The sequence below is a fragment of the Plecotus auritus genome, assembly GCF_963455305.1.
Source record: "Plecotus auritus genome assembly, chromosome: 3".
NCBI classification, from domain to species: domain Eukaryota; kingdom Metazoa; phylum Chordata; class Mammalia; order Chiroptera; family Vespertilionidae; genus Plecotus; species Plecotus auritus.
In genome coordinates this window covers 211,228,099-211,249,025 of record NC_137772.1, presented here as the reverse complement: position 1 = coordinate 211,249,025, position 20,927 = coordinate 211,228,099, and the positions used below count along the sequence as shown (strand labels likewise).

Below are 20,927 nucleotides of genomic sequence, written 5' to 3'. Positions count from 1 at the left end.
TGGTCTTTACAACTTTAGTATATACAAATAAGAATGACAAATTTAAAGTAAAATACTTGGTTCTAAAAGAGAGAGAAATCATACCGGACTGAAAACACTTTGGCCAATTCCTAGTCCCAGTCACACAAAACTACCTCCTAAGGAAAACTGACCAGTGAGACAATTAAGTCTCTGCTTTCAACTATGAAGAATTAAACCTAAAATGCATTCACTCTTTCATCTTCTAATGAAAGATAACCTACTCTCAGAAACAGCATAAGCATTGTTATAGTAATCTAGCTCCTAAATGAAAACAGGGGCTGAGTTACAGTTCACTTAGTAACCTAGCTGAGAAACGTTTGAAAATTACCCCTAGATCAAAGTATTTACATAAGTTCAAGTCTTTCTCTTAAGATAAAAGGTAGCACAGAGCCTTAACCTTTAAAAAAAAAACATTTAAATTAAACCTTTGTCGGAACCAGTCAAAACTTTCAGAAATGTTTCTTAAATATCAAATTTCTCTTCACAGATGCTATGTCCATTTTCTTCATAATCTTCTCTTGTTACCACCATATCTTCAAAATCATCATTCTCTGATATCAATTTTCCTCCTTCCCAGGCATAAGTAATAGGGCTAAAAATAAAGGTAACATAAATGAGTCCAGACGATCTTATAAAACTAAAAGGCAAAAACATTAATTAGTCACTAAAATGTATCAGTCTCTACCCAACAGAAAGTCATTAAAGTGTGAAAATAATCATAAACTTCATAGGACTAAAGCAAACTCAGAAAGAAAGGAATCTTTATCAACATTACAAATAGTTCTTTTGATTTTTTTCCATGTGCCCTGAATCTATCTATAATAATAAAAGTGTAATATGCTAATTAGACCAGACAGCCGAACGATCTTCCAGACATCCTTCCGGACAACCTTCCAGAAGAAGCCGTGGCTGTGAGGGCCGAGCCCATTGCATGAATTTCGTGCATCGGGCCTCTAATTCTTATAATAGAAAACAAGAATACAAGCAAAAGATCAAAAATACATAAAATGAAAAACACTGTCATAAGTGAGTCTAACTTTTGTATGCAGCAAAGATATGTCATCACACAGCAATATAGTTATTATAACTCCCATTTTATAAGTTTGGAAAATAAGGGCCAGAGAGATTAAGTCTGGAACTAGATTCAACCGGAACTGTTATCACACAGTCTGTACTTTTGCTACTATACTCTGTTGCCTCTAATAAATGAAACATTTAGAAAACACAGTGCAAGATAAACAGTTACATGGTAGGACATGGACAGTAAGTAAAACTAAAGCATGTTAAACATTTAGTTTGGCTTTATTTACAAGCAAGGTTATATACTTTGTGTCTTAACTCAATTCTATTTCTACTGTTCCACTACCCCCAATTCAGTTTCAAATCTAAAAAATGAGAAAGAAAAAAGTTAATGTTTTCCTTATTGTATTTATTGCATTTCCTAATCTTGGGGGGAGAGGAATATGAAAATATATATATATATATATATATATATATATACACACACACACACATATATATATACATACATATATATACACACACACATACACACACATACAAACATATATGAACGAGTAGATGTGCAATAAAGATTTGATAAATAAAGAATAAAATTAATTCTGTGCATCCCTTGGCTTGTAATGTGTACACAACTTACATTTAAAATGCAGGATAAGCCCTGGCCAGTTTGGCTCAGCAGATATAGCCTGCGGACTGAAGGGTCCCAGGTTCGATTCTGGTCAAGGGCACATGCCTGGGTTGCAGGCTTGATCCCCAGTAGGGGGCATGCAGGAGACAGCCAATCAATGATTCCCTCTCACTGATGTTTTTCTCTCTCTCTCTACCTCTCTCTTCCTCTCTGAAATCAATAAAAATATATAAAATAAAATTCAGGATAAAGCTTGGCCAGTGTGGCTCAGTTGGTTGGAGCGTTGTCCCATATACCAAAAGGTTTGGGGTTCAATTCTTGGTCAGGGCACATAACTACACGGTGAGTTCAATCCCTGGTCAGGGCGCATATGAAAGGCAACCAAGTGATGTTCTCTTTCACATCAGCGTTTCTCTCTCTCTCATTCCCCCTCTAAGATCAATATGCATACCCTAGGAAGAGGATTAAAACAAATAAACAAACAAATAAAATAAAATGCAGGATAAAAATCCAGTATGCTATGCCGAAACCGGTTTGGCTCACTGGCTAGAGCGTCGGCCTGCGGACTGAGGGGTCCCGGGTTCAATTCCGGTCAAGGGCATGTATCTTGGTTGCGGGCACATCCCCAGTAGGGGGTGTGCAGGAGGCAGCTGATCGATGTTTCTCTCTCATCGATGTTTCTAGCTCTCTATCCCTCTCCCTTCCTCTCTGTAAAAAATCAATAAAAAATATATTTTTTAAAAAAATCCAGTATGCTTCATACTGTAAAAAGAGTATATGAACATCAATGATGATAAAAATCATTTCAATATCTAATGGTAGTTTATTCTTTTACCTGATAGCTATGAAATAAGTAATCAGATGAGGGCCTGATGTAGCTTTTGAAAATTTCTACTTTAGTTTTAAAACAAAACTCTAAAATTAAGTCAGATATGTGGGGTCTCTGCCACTTAAAACTTGGGAGGGAGCAATTATTAGATGTATGTTTGGTAAGAGCTCCTGTCTCAAGGTAAAGAGAACTGGGTTTTGATTTGGTCACTGCCATCAACTCACTGTAAAGCCTTTGCCAACTTGAGTCCTTGCTTCTTCATTTACAAAGTAAGAGCATTGGACAGGATGATGTGTAAGCCTTCCTTACAGCTCTAAAATTCTGCCTTAATTTTTTTACCAGTAAAGTAGAAATGATATCTGCTTTTTCTCATAAAACAGAGTAGGGTAATATACTATATAAAACAGTTTTAAATTTAAGAAAAACTAATTACATTTGAAAGTTAATTTAAAATATTTTAAATTATCTTAAAACATTCCAAAACAACTTATGAATGGACATAACTTATCTCAATGGGTAAATTCTTAAATTTCTATACTTGAGAGAAACTCTCAGGAAATTACACACCTCAGATAACTCAAACAGATAATAACCTAATTGCTTTGCCTATAAAAACTCTTAGGAAAGAAGATTGACTTACTATAGGGAAGTGATCTCATATTAACCAAGTGTCCATCATGTTCTAATCATATGGTGGGCACCTAACATACTTCATAACCCTGAATCTACTGAAATGGAAGGTTTGTCACTTCAATTTTGTTGTTGTTCTTAATCCTCACCTGTGGATATGTTTTTCATTGCTTTTCTCAGAGAGCATGGAAGAAAGGAAGGCAGGGAGAGGGAGAGAAAGAAGGAGAGACGGGGGAGAGAGAAAGAGAGAAACATCGATGTGAGAGATACATATCAATTGGTTGCCTCTCAAATGAGCTCCAACCGGTGGGGGGTGGGGATGGGAGGGGGAGCGAACCCAAAACCCAGGTACGTGCCCTTGACCAGGAATTGAACCTGAGACCCTTCAGTGTGTGGGCCGACACTCTAACCACCGCACCAGCCAGGGATATCACTTCAATTTTTGAGTAAAGGAAAATGAGGGTCCCAAAGGTGAAATAAACCTGCCAGCGTGGAAGAACCAGGTTTTAAACTCAAGTCTGCTTTATCCACAGTCCACTTGATCTACAGTCTGCCATGTTTTGTGTCTATATGAGCCAACACTTACTTTTCAGGCAGCACAACAGAAACATCATAATCTGTTGGAGTGAGACATCGAACTTCTGAGTAAACCCGATCCCTAAATCCTGGGAAAAGGGAATTTCCTCCTGTCAAAACAATGTTCCTAAAAAAATGCGGCTGCATTTCTTTAAAAGAAATAAAAGAAGAATGGAGAGAAAAAAGGCATTAGAAAATCTGTTTACCTATCTTTATGGAATAATAAGGATGAGGGCTTAGGTAAAAGCAATTAGGGATTACAGGTACTGGTTGGGAAACCATATATTTTTATAACCATATAAATTATAATTTCTGAGATTTTATAATGATATTATAGATAAATAGATATGTTAAACAGAAATATGACCTCTAGATATTGAACAAAGGCTAAGGTGAGGGACTGAACTATGGGCTACTTACTATAAGCTATACATTTATCAGTAACTTTCTACTAGCGGACATTTGATAATTTTAATTGTTCTTCCCTAAAATGGAAGGGATCTTAGTGTAGGTTGAGACTGAGCTAATGAAAGATGAAAAGGAGGTCCTTCATGACATTTTAACTTCATACTATCCTCACTCAGACACGTATTTGTGTAAGTATTGTGCAATACTTAATAGTGAAAAATACTCATAATCTATAATAATATTTAAAGAAAGGATCTTGTTTTGCACTCATTAAAGTTACATGATGGCAAACATTAAGTGCCATATGGTTAGCCAGTATTAAAAGCCTACTCAGCACCCCAGGGAAATTTATCAAGAATTATAATACTGAGCCGTAGCCAGTTTGGCTCAGTGGATAGAGCATCAGCCTGAGGAATGAATGGTCCCAGGTTCGATTCCAGTCAAGGGCACATGCCCTGGTTTCGGGCTCGATCCCCAGTGGTGGGCGGGCAGGAGGCAGCCGATTGATGATTTTCTCTCATCATTGATGTTTCTATCTCTCTCTCCCTCTCCCTTCCTCTCTGAAATCAATAAAAATGTATTTAAAAAAAAAAAGAATTACGATACTGAGTACTGGCACAAAACAAGGTATGAGTATATATTGACACTGAGTCTCCTGGCATGACATTAAAGGAGTATAGTATAAAATGTTGCATACCACATGACTGTAACTTTATATAAAGTGTGAAATATGAAATATTAATATGAAAGTAGTTGTGAAATAATTATATTAAGCCGTTGGCGTTATTGACTTTCTTTTTCATTTTTCCTTTTTTTAATATATCAAAAGGAAAGGATGTTGCATATGCTAGGTTTTCTCCAATGCCTAGTGTTCCTTATGAACTAGGAAGACATTTTCAAGACATAAAAGTACTCTAACACTCGAGAATATTAGTTAAATCATGCTTCTGGAGAACCCAGACATCACTCCAAAGTATCATACTTCAATCTCATTAAAATTATATCAATCCAAATATAACAAAAAGAATAAACCACCCTGGCCGGTTTGGCTCAGTGGATAGAGTGTCAGCCTGCGGACTCAGGGGTCCCAGGCTCGATTCCGGTCAGGGACATGTACCTTGGTTGCGGGCACATCCCCAGTGGGGGGTGTGCGGGAGGCGGCTGATTGATTTTTCTCTCTCATCAATGTTTCTGACTCTCTCTCCCTCTCCCTTCCTGTCTGTAAAAACATCAGTAAAATATATTTAAAAAAAAAAAAAAAAGAATAAACAAATCCTACCAACAGCTGAAAGCCATTAAGTTGCTAAATTATAAAGTCATGTTCTGTGCAAAGGTGGGTTAAATTAAAAGTTTTTCTAAAATAAATATGATAATTTAATACTCCTGGAGAGAAAAATTTCTTCAAGCTTAAGTGGACCATGACTTGTCCCATATGAGATGTAAAATGTGGGACCAATAAAGAATTACTCAAGTATATTATTGGTTCTAGAAATCTCTACAAATAAAAGACTTGCTATTTCCTGAAATTATTTGGAAGAAACAGATGACGTCTCAAGTTCACATAAGGTTTTGTAAAAATATCATTACCACTCAGTATTTTAACTATGTACCTTCGGGTAAGTTCTGAATTGAATAGACAATAGCTTCTGGAATTCCCATTTCCTGAATTCCTATATCAGAAGGATTAAAGAGTATTTCTGGAACAGCAAATCTTTCATTGGCCAGACGAAGAATTTGTTCCCCAGATTTATATTTTCCACTTAACACCATCTCTTCTCTTGGCTTAAAGTAAAAGATAAAATGTTTACTACATTATCTAGCTCACATGATGAATAACATTTAGTAATATGTGATACTAATATATTAACATGTTCTTGGAAGTTTCAGGTTCTCAAAAGAAATAAGTAGTTTTCTCTCCTGTTGCCTAAACTACACAAATAAATAGTTAGTGATGTTAACATAGCTATCCCCCCAAAGATAATCCGCTTTATTCCACACGTTTTAAAACAGAAAGAACAGATGAGAGGAAACTTCATAAACTACTTATAATAGTAGACTGATTGTGATTTCCAGAGAACAAAGAGCATACTCCCAATAGAAAACACTGTCTTATGTTTCTTCCGTTATCTACTTTCACTCCCCTATTGCTTATTGAATACTGTGGTTCATTCTATTAGGTCCTTTTCCCTTGTGCAAAAAGCCTACATCTTTACATTTATTATTTATTCAATCTCTATTTAAAAATCTGTTTCCAAATGACTTAAGCAAATATATGGGCATTACCACTGAAATTCTTGTTATTGCTAACCCACCCATCTGTGAGCTGTGTTTTTAAGGAATTGGGGGGGGGGGGAACCTCCTTCTACAACATTCTACATCATTAAAATAATATTCCCTCTTAATTTTACTAAGAATCATCAGCTTTTCTAAACTCAGTTATAGACATTCACTTTATTTGACTCATATATGCAATCTTCCTCCCATAATAGAGTATATCCTAATCCTTTATATAGGTATAAAAATACTTAAAATATATAAAAAGAAATATCAACAATTCAGTCCTGGGTCAACTGTATCAATATTCAAATAGGTAAATAACAACTTCTGTTTATCTCCAGATTTGTCATTCAGCTGATAGTTCTTTTTCTAAATAACTTTAGTGAGACATTTATTAATCATTTATGCACTTGTGCCTGGAAAAATGGCCACCAGGAAGGCAGCCATCAACAATTCTGTTAAGACTCCACAATCCCAGCTGGATGCTTTTTAAATCTGACTGAGGTGGTCACTTGAAGAAATATAATGAGGATTTTTCAAATTACCTTACAAAAGCCCTTTTTAATTGTACTAAAGTCAGGCAAAACATAGTCTATCATTACTGTATTTTCTTCTCCTTTCAACCTGGAAAACAAAATAGAGACTTATGAAATATTTTAACTATGTATAACATTCCCAAGAATCAACTTCCCACTTCTTAGATTACCATTATACATACTTGGCAATATCCATATCTCTATAAAAATCCTGAGATACATAGCATACATCTTCTTTCACTTGATTAATCACGTGTGTTTCATCCATAACATGTAACTGCCTAAAAAGAAATAAAAATTTAAAATGGAAAAGAGCCCCGACTGGTATAGCTCAGTTGGTTGAACACTGTCCTGTGCACTGAAAGGTCATCGGTTCAGTTCCATCCCTGATCAGGACACATGCCTGGGGGGTGGGCTACATCCCACCCAGGGGAAGGGGTGCTGGAAGCAGCCAATAGATGTTCTCTCTCTCTCTCTCAAAAACTTATTTTAAAAATGTTATGGAAAAGATTTAAATATAACTTATAATGATCATTTTAAACATTTTTTCTGGAATTAAATTTTTAGGTAACTAATTTTTTAAAATAGTAAATTCTTGAATGTGTAAAATATTTGTAACTTTATGAAACACTTATTTCCATTATTATTTTTTATTTAAAACTTTTATTGTTGACACTTGCACATGTCCCCCATTTTCCCCTCCTTTGCCCACCTCCACCCAGCCCCATCCTATTTCCATTATTTTATTTTATCTCCACATTAGTCCTCTAAAGGCAAATATAAGTCCCGTTTAAAGAAGGAAACTGAAAACATGTTAAGGGGTAAGGTTTACCCAATTAAAGAGCAAACTTTTTCCTCCAACCATTCTGAATAGAATCTTGCTTTTAACTCTTTGCACTTTCTTTTCTGATCACAAAAGTATTGTGAGTCAGCACACAGTACCTGGCATGTAGTGGATGCTTAATAAATATTTGATGAGTAAATAAAAAAACCCACAGGGTTAATGTATAAAGATTTGTAAAAAACAAAAATGTAAGGTTACTTCCTTTGAATATTTTTCTGTGTACATAGGTTATATACATGTTTACTTTTTATGTTTTAGGCTAAACATGATCTCATGAAGATTTTCTTATGCTATTACATACTCTTTAAAAATTATTTCTTATTGCCCTAAAATATTCAGAGTGATCTATTAAAATGTATTTGTCAATGTTCCTAATGTTGGAAGTTTAGATCAGGGAGGAAAGATACCTGTGTGTTTATAAACATGGACTTAGGAGCCAGAGACTTAGGTTTAATCCCAAATTAGTAGCCAAGTTACTTTACCTTTTTGGGACTCCAACTCTTCAACTCTAAAAAGGTAATATCGCTAATTTAACATAGCTATAAGTTTATCATTCTAATCATAGATATAAAGTGTTTAGCATAGTCCCTGTACTCAATAAACAATTATTGCTTCTGCCTCAGCTGGTTTGACTCAGTGGATATAGTGTCAGCCAGCGGAATGAAGGGTCCCAGGTTTGATTCCGGTCCTAGTAGAAGTTGTGCAGGAGGCAGCCAACCAATGATTCTCTCTCATCATTGATGTTTCTATCTCTCCCTCCCTCTCCCTTCCTTTCTGAAATCAATTAAATTTTATTTTAAGCCCTGACCGGTTTGGCTCAGTGGATAGAGCGTCAGGCCGTGGACTTGGGGGGTCCCAGGTTTGATTCTGGTCGAGGGCATGTACCTTGGTTGCGGGCTCAAACCCCAGTAGGGGATGTGCGGGAGGCAGCTGATCAATGTTTCTAACTCTCTGTTCCTCTCCCTTCCTCTCTGTAAAAAGTCAATAAAAATATATTTTTTAAAAATATATATATTTTTAAAATAATTATTATTGTTTCTACCTTTTTGCTTTTGTTTTAACAACATAGTCATATACACCATATTCCACCTTCTCCAAGATGCACAAATGTACCAATGAAAAGAAAAAAATGCTAAACTATCACAATTCTAAGGTATCAGCGATTGAAAGATTCACCTCAATTTCAAAGGTTAAAATGTAAAAAAACATTCAACTCAGGAGAAATGAAATATAGTACTTTTATCTATATCTCTGATTATTATGATTATTTATTCATACTCTAGAACACAGAATATGAAATACTTAGTCTCTTGGTATACTGCCAAATTGTTTACCAGAAAAGTTATTTCAAGTTGTGCTCTGATCAGCAGCAAATAAAGAGTGCCCATATTACAAGCTACATCATCTTTTGAAAAAGTTCCATAAATGTGAATTGTTAAATATTTTAATGTGCATTTTCTCTAAGAAGTGCCATGAGGAAGAGGAGTTCTTGTCTATTTTGTTAACTCATGTATCCCCAGCTCCTAAACAAATAACTGATAAGGATTTGAATTAAATCTGTAATTTCTAGAGGTGTTTAACATTTTTTTGTCTGAGAATTATCCATACATATCCTTTGCATGGAACTCTCTAGTGATCATCTATCTGTGCCACTGACCATTTGTTTTCTGAGAATTATCTAACTAAGGATAGCTTTCTTATGGCTTAATAAGAGCCCGTAATTAATAAAGAAAATAATCCTGTCATATTTGTTTCAGGTTTATGTTTATCTTAGTTTTATTAATTTTTTAAAGTATATTATTATTGACTTCAGAGAGGAAGGGAGAGGAAGCGATAGAAACATCAATAATGAGAGAGAATCATTACTCGGCTGCCTCCTTCATGCTCCACACTGGGATGGAGCCCACAACGCAGCATATGCCCTGACCAGGAATTGAACTGCGACCTCCTGGTTCATAGGTCGATGATCAACCTCTCAGCCATGCCGGCCAGTCTCCTTATACACATTTTAAATTTGTTTTACCATGCACATGTACAACATTTATCATTTTAAAATATTAACATATTAAATTCTGTAGAAATGGGGAATGTCTTTTTTAGTAGACAATACCATTTTAAATGCTAGAAAGCTTTTCGATTTAAACATCGTTAGTATTTATATATGTGATACAGCTTTTTAAGCACTAATCATATAGAAATGCCACCTGAAGTTACAACTAAAGGTAAAGAATAATTTTAAGTTGCTTGAAAAACTTCAGTGCCAGCATCCCATCCTCCCAAAGAATAAAAGTTAAGTATTACCTATAAGATATGATCTCCTTTAGATGATTGGTTAGGAGTTTCCCTCCCACATTTATCCTAAAAAAGGAGAATGGAAATTTGGATCAGTTTATCAGACATTTTTCAGTTTTATTCTAAAAAATAACATAAAAATTAAATACAACTCACCGAATAATTGCTTCTTTTTTCTTTTTACTTCTACAATAAGGCACTATATGTGTAAAGGAGTACCCACTATCAACAATGATACAGCATAATTCGGAAGGGTTATCTCGGAAATACCTATGTGCACTGAGAGCCCCAGCTATTAAAAAAAAAAAAAAAAAAGATGAAGAGAAAAAGAAACATTATAATTATTTTAAAGCAATAAAGGTAGAAACTAAGGCAAAGACAAATGTTTTCTTTTGTTTATAAGAAAAATGTTAACTTATTGTATTCATAACTGTCAAAAGTTCTTTATAGTGTTTAAACTTTCAAATATCACTTTTTGTGATAAATATAAATTTGTGATCAATTTTTAAAGGTAAATATTCATTTCATAGCTTATAAAATTATTTTAACAACAGATAATTTTACTGAGCATTCATTACGTGTTGGACACCATACTAAACCCCATTGAGTATGTGTGCTTTAAATCTCACAACAATCCCATTTTATAGAAACTGCAACACACACACCGAGACCAAGATGGCGGTGTAGGCAAATGCCTGTATTCACCACCTCCCACAACCACATAAATATTACAACTAAAATACAGAACAACCGAGAAAGAAACCAAGATGGCGGCATAGGTAAACACCTGAATTTGCCACCTCGCACAACCACTTCAAAACTACAACTGAAAGACAAAATGGACATCATCTAGAACCACAGGAAGGTGGCTGAGTGGAAATTCTAAACTAGAAGGGAAGAGAAAACCACACTGAGACTCAGAGGAGCTGCGGAAGTAAAGTGCAAAGGTATGGAGGCACCCCCTTGGAGAGGGCTGGCAACTGAGTATGCGGCTTGCTTTTTCAAGCCGGAGGGAGACATAAGCTCCCTACTGCTCTGAACTCCAGTTCTGGGCGAGACTCTGGGGACCCAGACTCAAACGGGAAGAAACTGGACTGTCTGGCAGTGGGCGAAACTCGAGGACAGCTTTCTCTCATAGGTGCTTGCAAGGGACCTATGAGACCCAGGGGCCTCCTTAGGGCAGGGCTGACCAGAAGCCATTGCTGTTGCTCCGCCCTGAGACTCCGCCCCTTCCAAGCTGAGCACAGAGGCTTTTGCATATGAATGGCCTGGTCCTTTGAATGCTAAACTTACCTAACAAACTGCGGCTGAGTTAGAGAGACCCAGAACATCCAAAAGAAGGCCCAAGGCCCCATAAGGGTGTCTCCAGCACAGAAGTTCTTCCATCGTAGACACAGCTGGCTGATCCTCACAGCCAATGGGCCTGGAGGTCAATTCCTCCCAGTGATACCAACAACAATCAAGGTTTAACTACAACAAGACTCTGCACACAGCCCACAAAGGGGTGCACAAGAGTGTCTACCTCAGGTAACTGGGGAGGCTGAGCCACTGGGCCCTATAGGACACCTAGTACACAAAGCCACTCTATCAACTCAGGGAAGAAGCCAAAATGCGGAGACAAAGAAACAGATCACAAATGAAAGAAATGGAGGAAAGCAAACGACTGGATATAGAGTTCAAAACCATGGTTATAAGGTTTTTCAAGAATTTTCTAGAAAAGGCCGATAAATTTAGCGAGACCCTCGAGGATATGAAAAAGGACCAACCAGAAATTAAGCATACACTGACTGAAATAAAAAATATTATACAGAGATCTAACAGCAGACTAGAGGATCGCAAGAATCAAGTCAAAGATTTGAATGACAAAGAAGCAAAAGACACTCAACCGGAAAAGCAAAAAGAAAAAAATCCAAAAATATGAACATAGTGTAAGGAGCCTCTGGGACAACTTCAAGCGTACCAACATCAGAATTATGGGGGTGCCAGAAGAAGAGAGAGCAAGATACTGAAAACCTATTTGAAGAAATAATGACAGAAAACTTCCCCCACCTGGTGAAAGAAAGAGACTTACAAGTCCAGGAAGCGCACAGAACCCCAAACAAAAGGAATCCAAAGAGGACCACACCAAGACACATCATAATTAAAATGCCAAGAGCAAAAGACAAAGAGAGAATATTAAAAGCAGCAAGAGAAAAACAGTTAGTTACCTACAAGGGAGCACCCATACGATTGTCAGCTGATTTCTCAACAGAAACTATGCAGGCCAGAAGGGAGTAGCAAGAAATATTCAAAGTGATGAATAGCAAGAACCTACAACCAAGATTACTCTACCCAGCAAAGCTATCATTCAGAATTGAAGGTCAGATAAAGAGCTTCACGGATAAGAAAAAGCTAAAGGAGTTCGCCAAACCAGTATTATATGAAATGCTAAAAGGTATTCTGTAAGAAGAGGAAGAAGAAGAAAAAGGTAAAGATAAAAATTATGAACAACAAATACTTATCTATCAACAAGTGAATCTAAAAATCAAGTGAATAAAAAATCTGATGAACAGAATAAACTGGTGAATATAATAGAATCAGGGGCATAGAAAGGGAATGGACTGACAATCCTCGGGGGGAAAGGGGTGTGGGGGGTGCGGGAAGAGACTGGACAAAAATCATACACCTATGGATGAGGACAGTGGGGAGGGGTAAAGGTATGGGATGGGGTGGTAACCAGGGGGAGGGGAGCTATGTGGGGAAAAAAAGAGGAACAACTGTAATAATCTGAACAATAAAGATTTTTTTAAAAAAATTAAAAAATAGCCGAAACCAATTTGGCTCAGTGGATAGAGCGTCGGCCTGCAGACTGAAGGGTCCCGGGTTCGATTCCGGTCAATGGCATGTACCTTGGTTGCGGGCACATCCCCAGTGGGAGGTGTGCAGGAGGCAGCTGATCGATGTTTCTTTCTCATCGATGTTTCTAGCTCTCTATCCCTCTCCCTTCCTCTCTGTAAAATATCAATAAAATATATATATATATATATATATATATATATATATATATATATATATTTTTAAATATATATTTTATTGATTTTTTACAGAGAGGAAGGAAGAGTGATAGAAACATCGATCAGCTGCCCCTTGCACACCTCCTACTGGGGATGTGCCCGCAACCAAGTTACATGCCCTTGACCGGAATCGAACCTGGGACCTTTCAGTCCGCAGGCTGACGCTCTTCCACTGAGCCAAACCGGTTTTGGCAATAAAATATATTTTAAAAAAAATAAAAAAAAGAAACTGCAGCACACAGAAGTTAAATAATGGCCTGGAGTCATACAATTAAAACCAATCAGAGCCAAGATTCAAACCTACACAGTGTGAGCTTCTCAACCTTGAAAATATTGACATTTTGGACCAGATAATTCCTTGCTGTTAGGGCTGTCCTGTGCATTGTAAGATGTTTGGCAGCATCTGTGTCCTCTACCCACTAGATGCTAGTAGCATTCTCTCAGTTGTGACAACCAAAAATGTCTCCAGACACTGCCAAAAGTCCACTGAGGAGCAAAATCACCTTTGTTGAGAACACTGTTCTAGAGATTCTGCTCTTAACCAGAATTCTGCTCTTAGTAGTAGAGACCAGTGGATGATTTCATGTCAGTGGGAGGGGAGGAGGGGAGTCCCTCAGGCTGGTTTGCGCCCTCTCACAATCCCCAGGCCTGCGGGAATTGGGCCTAAACCAGCAGTCGGACATCCCCCGAGGGATGTAGTAGTGCGCCAAGTGGCCAGGGAGGAGCCTTAGCCAAGGCCGGGGGCTGTGCCTGCCGTCACCACTCGGTAGCACTAACACAGAGTCGGGAAAGGGTCCCACCACCACCGCCACAGCTGTGCTCGCCAGCTGTGAGCCCGGTTTCTGGCTGAGCAATGTTCCCCCTGTGAGAGCACACTGACCACCATAGGGCAGCTCCTGCTTTGAGCGTCTGCCCCCTGGTGGTCAGTGCATATCATAGCAACCAGTCAAATGGTCGTTTAGGCTTTTTTATATATACTAGAGGCCTGGTGCACAAAATTCATGCACTGGGGGAGTGGGGTGTCCCTCAGCCCAGCCTGCACCCTCTCCAATCTGGGACCCCTCGAAGGATGTCCGACTGCCCATTTAGGCCCGATCCCACCACCGGGATCGGGCCTAAACGGGCAGTCGGACATCCCTCTCACAATCCAGGACTGCTGGCTCCCAATTGCTCGCCCGCCTGCCTGCCTTCCTGATTGACCCTAACCGCTTCTGCATGCCAGCCTGATCACCCCCTAACCACTCCCCTGCCAGCCTGATTGATGCTTAACTGCTCCCCTGCCAGCCTGTTTTCCCCTAATTGCTCTCCCCTGCAGGCCTGGGTCCCCCCCCCCCCCACAACTGGCCTGCCCTGCAGGCCTGGTCATCCCTAACTGCCCTCCCCTACTGGCCTGATCGCCCACAACTGCCCTCCCTTGCAGGCCTGGTCCCTCCCAACTGCCCTCCCCTGCTAGCCATCTTGTGGTGGCCATCTTGTGTCCACATGGGGGCAGGATCTTTGACCACATGGGGGCAGCCATCTTGTGTGTTGGAGTGATGGTCAATCTGCATATTACTCTTTTATTAGATAGGATAGAGGCCTGGTGCACGGGTGGGGGCCAGCTGGTTTGTTCTGAAGGGTGTCCCGGATCAGGGTGGGGGTTCCCTTGGGGTGTGGGGCGGCCTGGGCGAGGGGCCTGTGGTGGTTTGCAGGCCAGCCACAACCCCTGGCGACCCAAGCGGAGGCCCTGGTATCTGGGGTTTATTTATTTTCTACAATTGAAACTTTGTAGCCTGGAGCAGAGCCAAGCCTTCTGCTTGCTCCGTGGCGGCAGCCATTTTTGGGGGTATTTATGTATCTTCTATAATTGAAACTTTGTAGCCTTAAGCGGAGGCCTGGGCCAGCCAGGGTGTGCGGAAAGCTTGGCTTCCTCCATCACCGGGGTCAACCCTAGCCTCCTGCTCTTTCCAGCTCCGTGGCTGCCGCCATTTCTGTTTGGGTTTATGTATCTTCTATCATTGAAACTTTGTAGCCTTGAGTGGAGGCCTAGGCCAGCAAGGGCAGGCGGAAAGCTTGGCTTCCTCCATTTCCAGGGAAACCCATGCCTCTCTCCTGCTCTCTGTGGCCACAGCCATCTTGGTTGGGTTTATTTGCATATTCGCTCCTGATTGGCTGGTGGGTGTGGCTCTGTGGGTGTAGCAGTGTGGTGGTTAATTTGCATATTACTCTTTTATTAGATAGGAAGATTGTTGCTTTATACAGACTTTTAATTCTGAAAGCTAAATACCTGAGTACATTCATTGTACAGCCATTAATGTAATTCTAACCTTTAATAAACTTACCTGGGTGATAATGACAGAATCTATGTTGGCAGTCTGACTATTAACATTTTTTCAATCAATAATAAGTATAATAGCAAGCATATCTGTAACAAACAAGATAACTACCTCAGAAACAATAATCTTTCAGAGATTAGATATACATGGCTAGTAACTTCATTAGGGTGAAAATATTATATGAGTAAAAAGATAAAATGAGAGAAGTCTGACTAACTAATCTCTAAGGGTCCATCTAGTTTTTAAATTCCATTTTATTTTTTTCAAATCTGAAAGAATATTCTCTTGGATTTTAAGTGTTCATTTACCCTATTCATATCCATATTCACATAACTCAATTTCAACCAAAACTTTAACTCACCATTTACTCTTAACACTGCTTGGAACTGGTATTCTTCAAATAGGATCTCATTCATTGATTCTTGAATAGAAGTAAAGTTAAAATATGGTTCTGTGATAATAATATTAGTATCTAAAAAGTCAACCTAAAAGAGAAAAAAAAATCCCAAAGGTTTTATAACTTTGTGTTATAATTATAAACATATTTCACATATATAAACAGACTTATTTAAACTCACAATAATCCTAGGAGACAGCTCTTATTATACTCAGTTAATAGGTGAGCAAATGAAGACACCTGAGAGAGTTGAGTAAGTTACCAAGGTTCATATAACTAGTTAGTGACCTAGGCTTTGAACACAGGAAGTCTGGTAACAGAATTCATGCACTTTAACTATTATTCAATTTTAGCTGTCTTAATAATAGCATTAACAAAATGGTACTATCAAATTGTTTAAATATAATTATGCAAAAGTAATGAATAACTATAAGTATTGGGGCTATTGTTATTTTGCTTTTAAATGTTAAAAGGCTATAAGCTTGAGGATATTTAATGTGTACATAATTCTCTACCACCCACTCTTAAGCAGCATTAACATTTGAACATTTTCTCTATATACTTAAAGTCACACTATAGCCATTACAAGCACAAATTTCTCATATTGTACTATTCACACATTGAAATATTTAGAAAAAATATTTTATTGTGAAAATAAAAATAAGATACTGAGTTGGTCTAATAATAAAAATCTGAAGTAAACTTTTAATCTTGAGTTTCATACAGTGTCTCTCTTATCAACCTCAAATTCCACTTCAATACAGAAATTCTATTCACTTGCACTTATTTATAATTTAGAAAATCAAAGCCACACACAGAATATTAAGTGACTTAAACATATATCTGAAGCATATTCAAACGTTTATAAACCTTAAAATATAAACTCTAATTTTTCATTTGAATAAGACTTGGAAATAAATCTGAATACATACTCCAGTTTGTTACCTGATACATTTCTTTTCCAAAAAGGTAATCCCAAACTTGTCTTTGAACATCCCAATTCACCAAGTAACCCTAAAAAATTTTTAAATAAATTTAATCATCAAAAATATTTGAACAATTAAAAAAAGTCAGATTAATGATTAATTTTTAAAAAGTCAGGGGTGTGGGGGGTGCAGGAAGAGACAAAAATCATACACTTATGGATGAGGACAGTGCGGGGGGGGGGGTGTAAGGGCAGAGGGTGGGGTGGGAACCGGGTGGAGGGAGCTATGGGGGAAAAAAGAGGAACAATTGTAATAATCTGAACAATAAAGATTAAATTTTAAAAATAAATAAATAAATATAAATGAGAATTATGACCTTGAAAAAAAATAAAAATAAAAGTTCAAAAAATTACAAATTAACACTAACCAAAGTGTCAAGAGTTCCAATGTGTTCATCTCATTTAGCTTTAACACAAACAAGTAAAATTCAGTACCCATACCCACAATCAGTAACTAAATCATGGTTGGTTATTTATTCATTTATTTTATTTTTCTTATTTGGGGGAGAGAGAGATGAGAGAGGAAAAAGGAAACACTGATTTGCTGTTCCATTTATTTATGCATTCATTGGTTGATTCTTGTTGTACCCTCACCGGGGATCAAACCCACCATATGGGCATATTGAGACAACACTCTAACAAACTGAGCTACCCAGCCAGGGCATGGTCATTTCTTTTCTCTTCTTTTCTTTTCTTTTTATTTTTATTTTGTTAATCCTCATCCAAGGATATTTTTTCCATTGATTTTTAGAGAGTGCAAGGGAAGGAGGGGGAGAGTGAGGGAGAAGCATAGATTAGCTGCCTCCTGCACATGCCTCAACTGGGGAGGGGGACAGAATCTGAAACACAGGTACATGCTCTTGACTGAGAATCGAACCCAAGACCCTTCAATGTGAGGGGCGATGCGCTAATCACTTAGATCACCGACCAGGGCGGTCATTTATTTTTAATAGGACACTTTAATTTCAAGTTTTGGTTTTAATAAGATCTTATTTAAAATTTAGCCCTGGCCGGTGTAGCTCGGTTGGTTGGGCAATAGCCTGTGCACACACACTCAAAAAAAAGGTTGCAAGTTCATTACTGGTCATGGCACATGCAGGTTACAGGTTCAATCCCCAGTAGGGGACGTGCAGAAGGCAGCAGATCAGGTTCTGCTCTCACATTGAATTTCTTTCCCTCTCCCTTCCTCTCTCTCTAAACATCAATAAAAACATTTTTTTTAAAGAAAATTTAAATGACATTTTTTATTTTTATTTTTGCAAAAGAACATTTATTAAGTAAATTACAAAGGTAGAAAAAGTAATTCCTAGAAGTAATGGCTTAGGAAACAAGTTATGGAAGTAAAGGAAGGGCCCTTGGATCTTGGAAGTGAGGAAGCTAATGGTAACATGCCTGGGCCAGAAATAGGAAGGGGAAGGAGAAGAGGAAGGCCTGGGCATGCTCCCAGGAGGGAGAGCACCCAAATGACATTTTTTATAAATCTAAAAATGTTTCCATGCATGCAAAATCTTATATACACATTTAAAGTTATCTTTAAATTTGGGTCTATAATGTTAGAAATGGCATGTAAGTGAATTACCTTCTGAAAAGGAAGGATATAAAAGAGTCCAGAAGGGTCCTTTATTTCTTCTATCTGGTTAGCAGTAAAAGTTTTAAGACGTGCTGTTTTTGACCGGAACTGACAGTTAGGAATAACCCTATAAACCAAGAATCAAATAATATAATTATTCCCTAAATACTTAGTTGCTATAAATACTTTTACTTAACCACCACCCTGGATGCCAGAAAAATACCCCAAACCAGTGTTTCTCATTGTCTTCACATAATAAAAAGTATCTTTTTTTCCCCCGCAAAGGGCTCTAGTACATACCAGGTTATATACTGGACGCTTTTTCTTTCTCAAATACTCCTCAAGAGACCCTTACAGGTGGGTGTTGGTCCTGCCACCACCCAGATAAAAGGGGACCTAGGTAAAGTTCCTGGTCTTTCTGGCTTTAATTCATAAATTTTAAATAAAATTCTGGTAAAAGGTTTACTAGTACAAGTTCAAAATTCTGGCCATAAAATCAAGTTTCCATAAAGGCAAAATTTTCAATCAGTAAGATGCTTTGGGTACAGCAGTAGTATTGTAAATGTGGTTGTGTCCACCATGAGCTCACAATCTGTTTAGGAAGACAAACTAGATCCATTATCAGCACACGTTTTTCTCTATGTTTAAATACATGATTTTTTTTAAAGCTGCATTGTAATCAATCTTATGGTTGTATTACAATTTTAATGAATCAGGTATTCTTGATTATTTAGCATCCTTCCTTAATTTTTGCTACCACACACAGTGGCTATAAATAATTCAGAGCATCCAGTATTTACTCTTCTCAAGCATCTCTAATTGATTCCTTAGGTAACTGGTAACAGAACTGCTGAGTCAAAGAATAAAAACAATGATACACATGCCTAAATATTTTCCAGAAGATTAACAATTTACATTCCTGAGCCGTTCAATTGTCCTTTTTCAAAAGAAAACGGAAAGGAAAAGAAAAACACACCCCTCTGTGAATGACAGAAGAAAAGCGTGTCTTTAAATCTGTTTATTCTTTATGCAAACACATATACAGTATTTGATAAATGCTATGGTAGTATTTGTTTAATTGACTCTACTAGTACAATGGAGCAGGTCAGCCAATGAGCACTTCGAAGGACTTAGACACAAGCTTTCGAATTCTCCAGCTATTAAGACCGTGGTTTTTACATTTTGGGGTCATAAAACCCTCTGAGGATATGAAGAAAGCTATAATCGCGTCTCCAAGAAAAGGCATTTGCCCACGACTCCTGCAGATTTGTGTAAACGGACCCCACCTGGCTCCCCCGAACCGCTTCTCTGGGACCCTTTTTTATAGAGCAATTTCCTGTTACAAAACAAAACACACGTCCCACTTCCGGGGCCGCACAGCCCAAAATTAACATCTAAATTCCAGTTCAAAGCTTCCCAACCACCTCCCAGAAGAGCGTCCCTCGGGCTCAGCTTAAGGCCGCGCGGGGGCGTGGGCCCGTACTGACGTCCCAGATGAAGCGCAGTATGAGAAACTACCAGGCCTACGCGCCTTGTTCCTCGGTAAAAACGAACACTTACGAGACATTCTCGTGGCTGTAACCGATTTTGGCGTTGTAGGCTCCGTTATCCAACACTAACGTCGTCATTTTAGCCCGAAACACAATGCCTTTCCTTTCTCTTTCCCACCCTTCTCACATTTTCTTCCGGCACTCTACGGTTCGCGTGGGTGGAGCTTAAGGGCGCGCTTCCTGTATCCCTTAGCAACGGAGGACGCCGGAAGCGGGAGACAGCCCAGCCACAGGCTCTTCAGCCAGAGTCAGTTCTAGGCATTCCAGCCTAACCGATTTAGAAAAGTCGTGGCGAGATCGAAGAGTGGAAGCTGCTAAGTGCTTTTCGCCCACTTCGAATTTGTCCTTTACTTCAAAGTTTGACTCGCTACTGCAACCTTCTTCTAACCCCTGTTGCGAACCAGCTGCGTGTGTGTGTGTGTGTGTGTGTGTGTGTGTGTGTGTGTGTGTGTGTTCGGATAGTGTTCAGACAGTGACAATTATGTAGAATAAAGTGCAAAACCATACTCAGCATGGTATTAGGTATGAGGTCTCTTCAGTCTCATTCCCCTCCATTACCCATCCTACTGTAGGATCCAACTACCCTGAATTACAAATATGCTGTTCGTCAATGGCCTTGCATTTTTACCCACACTCACACACTTCCCCTGTCTACTTGTTCTTCAGGACAGAGCTCTGTATCTTTATCTAAAAAACCTTCCCGACATTTGACATACCTCCTCTCCGTCCTCCTTCCTAAAATGAGGTGCTCCTCCTGTGTGTTCCTGTAATGTTCTCAGCTAACTCCTGTATATCATAATGGCTAAGAGAACGAATTTTGAATTGGAATCCGGAATCTGCTATAAAATAGCTGTGTGACCTTGGGCAATGAAGATGATGATTAATACACATCTCTTAGAGAGAAACCAAGATGGCGGCATAGGTAAACACCTAAACTGCTGCCTCGCACAACAATTTCAAAACTACAACTAAAAGACAGAACCGACACCATCC

At 38.4% G+C, this 20,927-nt stretch overlaps 1 protein-coding gene across 2 annotated transcripts; it reads right to left on the bottom strand.

The window, feature by feature from the left end:
- On the bottom strand, positions 1–20,121 carry ACTR6 (actin related protein 6). 2 transcript variants are annotated; one of them, XM_080662464.1, is made up of 11 exons: positions 19,945–20,121; positions 18,394–18,511; positions 16,762–16,843; positions 15,794–15,917; positions 10,221–10,356; positions 10,074–10,130; positions 7,111–7,209; positions 6,938–7,016; positions 5,726–5,897; positions 3,718–3,856; positions 1–613 (listed from the first exon to the last, which is right to left on the bottom strand). In XM_080662464.1, exons 4-11 carry the CDS (start codon positions 15,846–15,848, stop codon positions 484–486), a joined length of 867 nt encoding a protein of 288 aa, XP_080518590.1. In that variant the 5' UTR covers positions 15,849–15,917; positions 16,762–16,843; positions 18,394–18,511; positions 19,945–20,121; the 3' UTR covers positions 1–483. The 2 variants fall into 2 exon arrangements, with proteins under 2 accessions (XP_080518590.1, XP_080518589.1); XM_080662463.1 differs by having other exon boundaries at positions 16,775–16,843; positions 19,945–20,092.
- Positions 20,122–20,927: the final 806 nt, after the last annotated feature.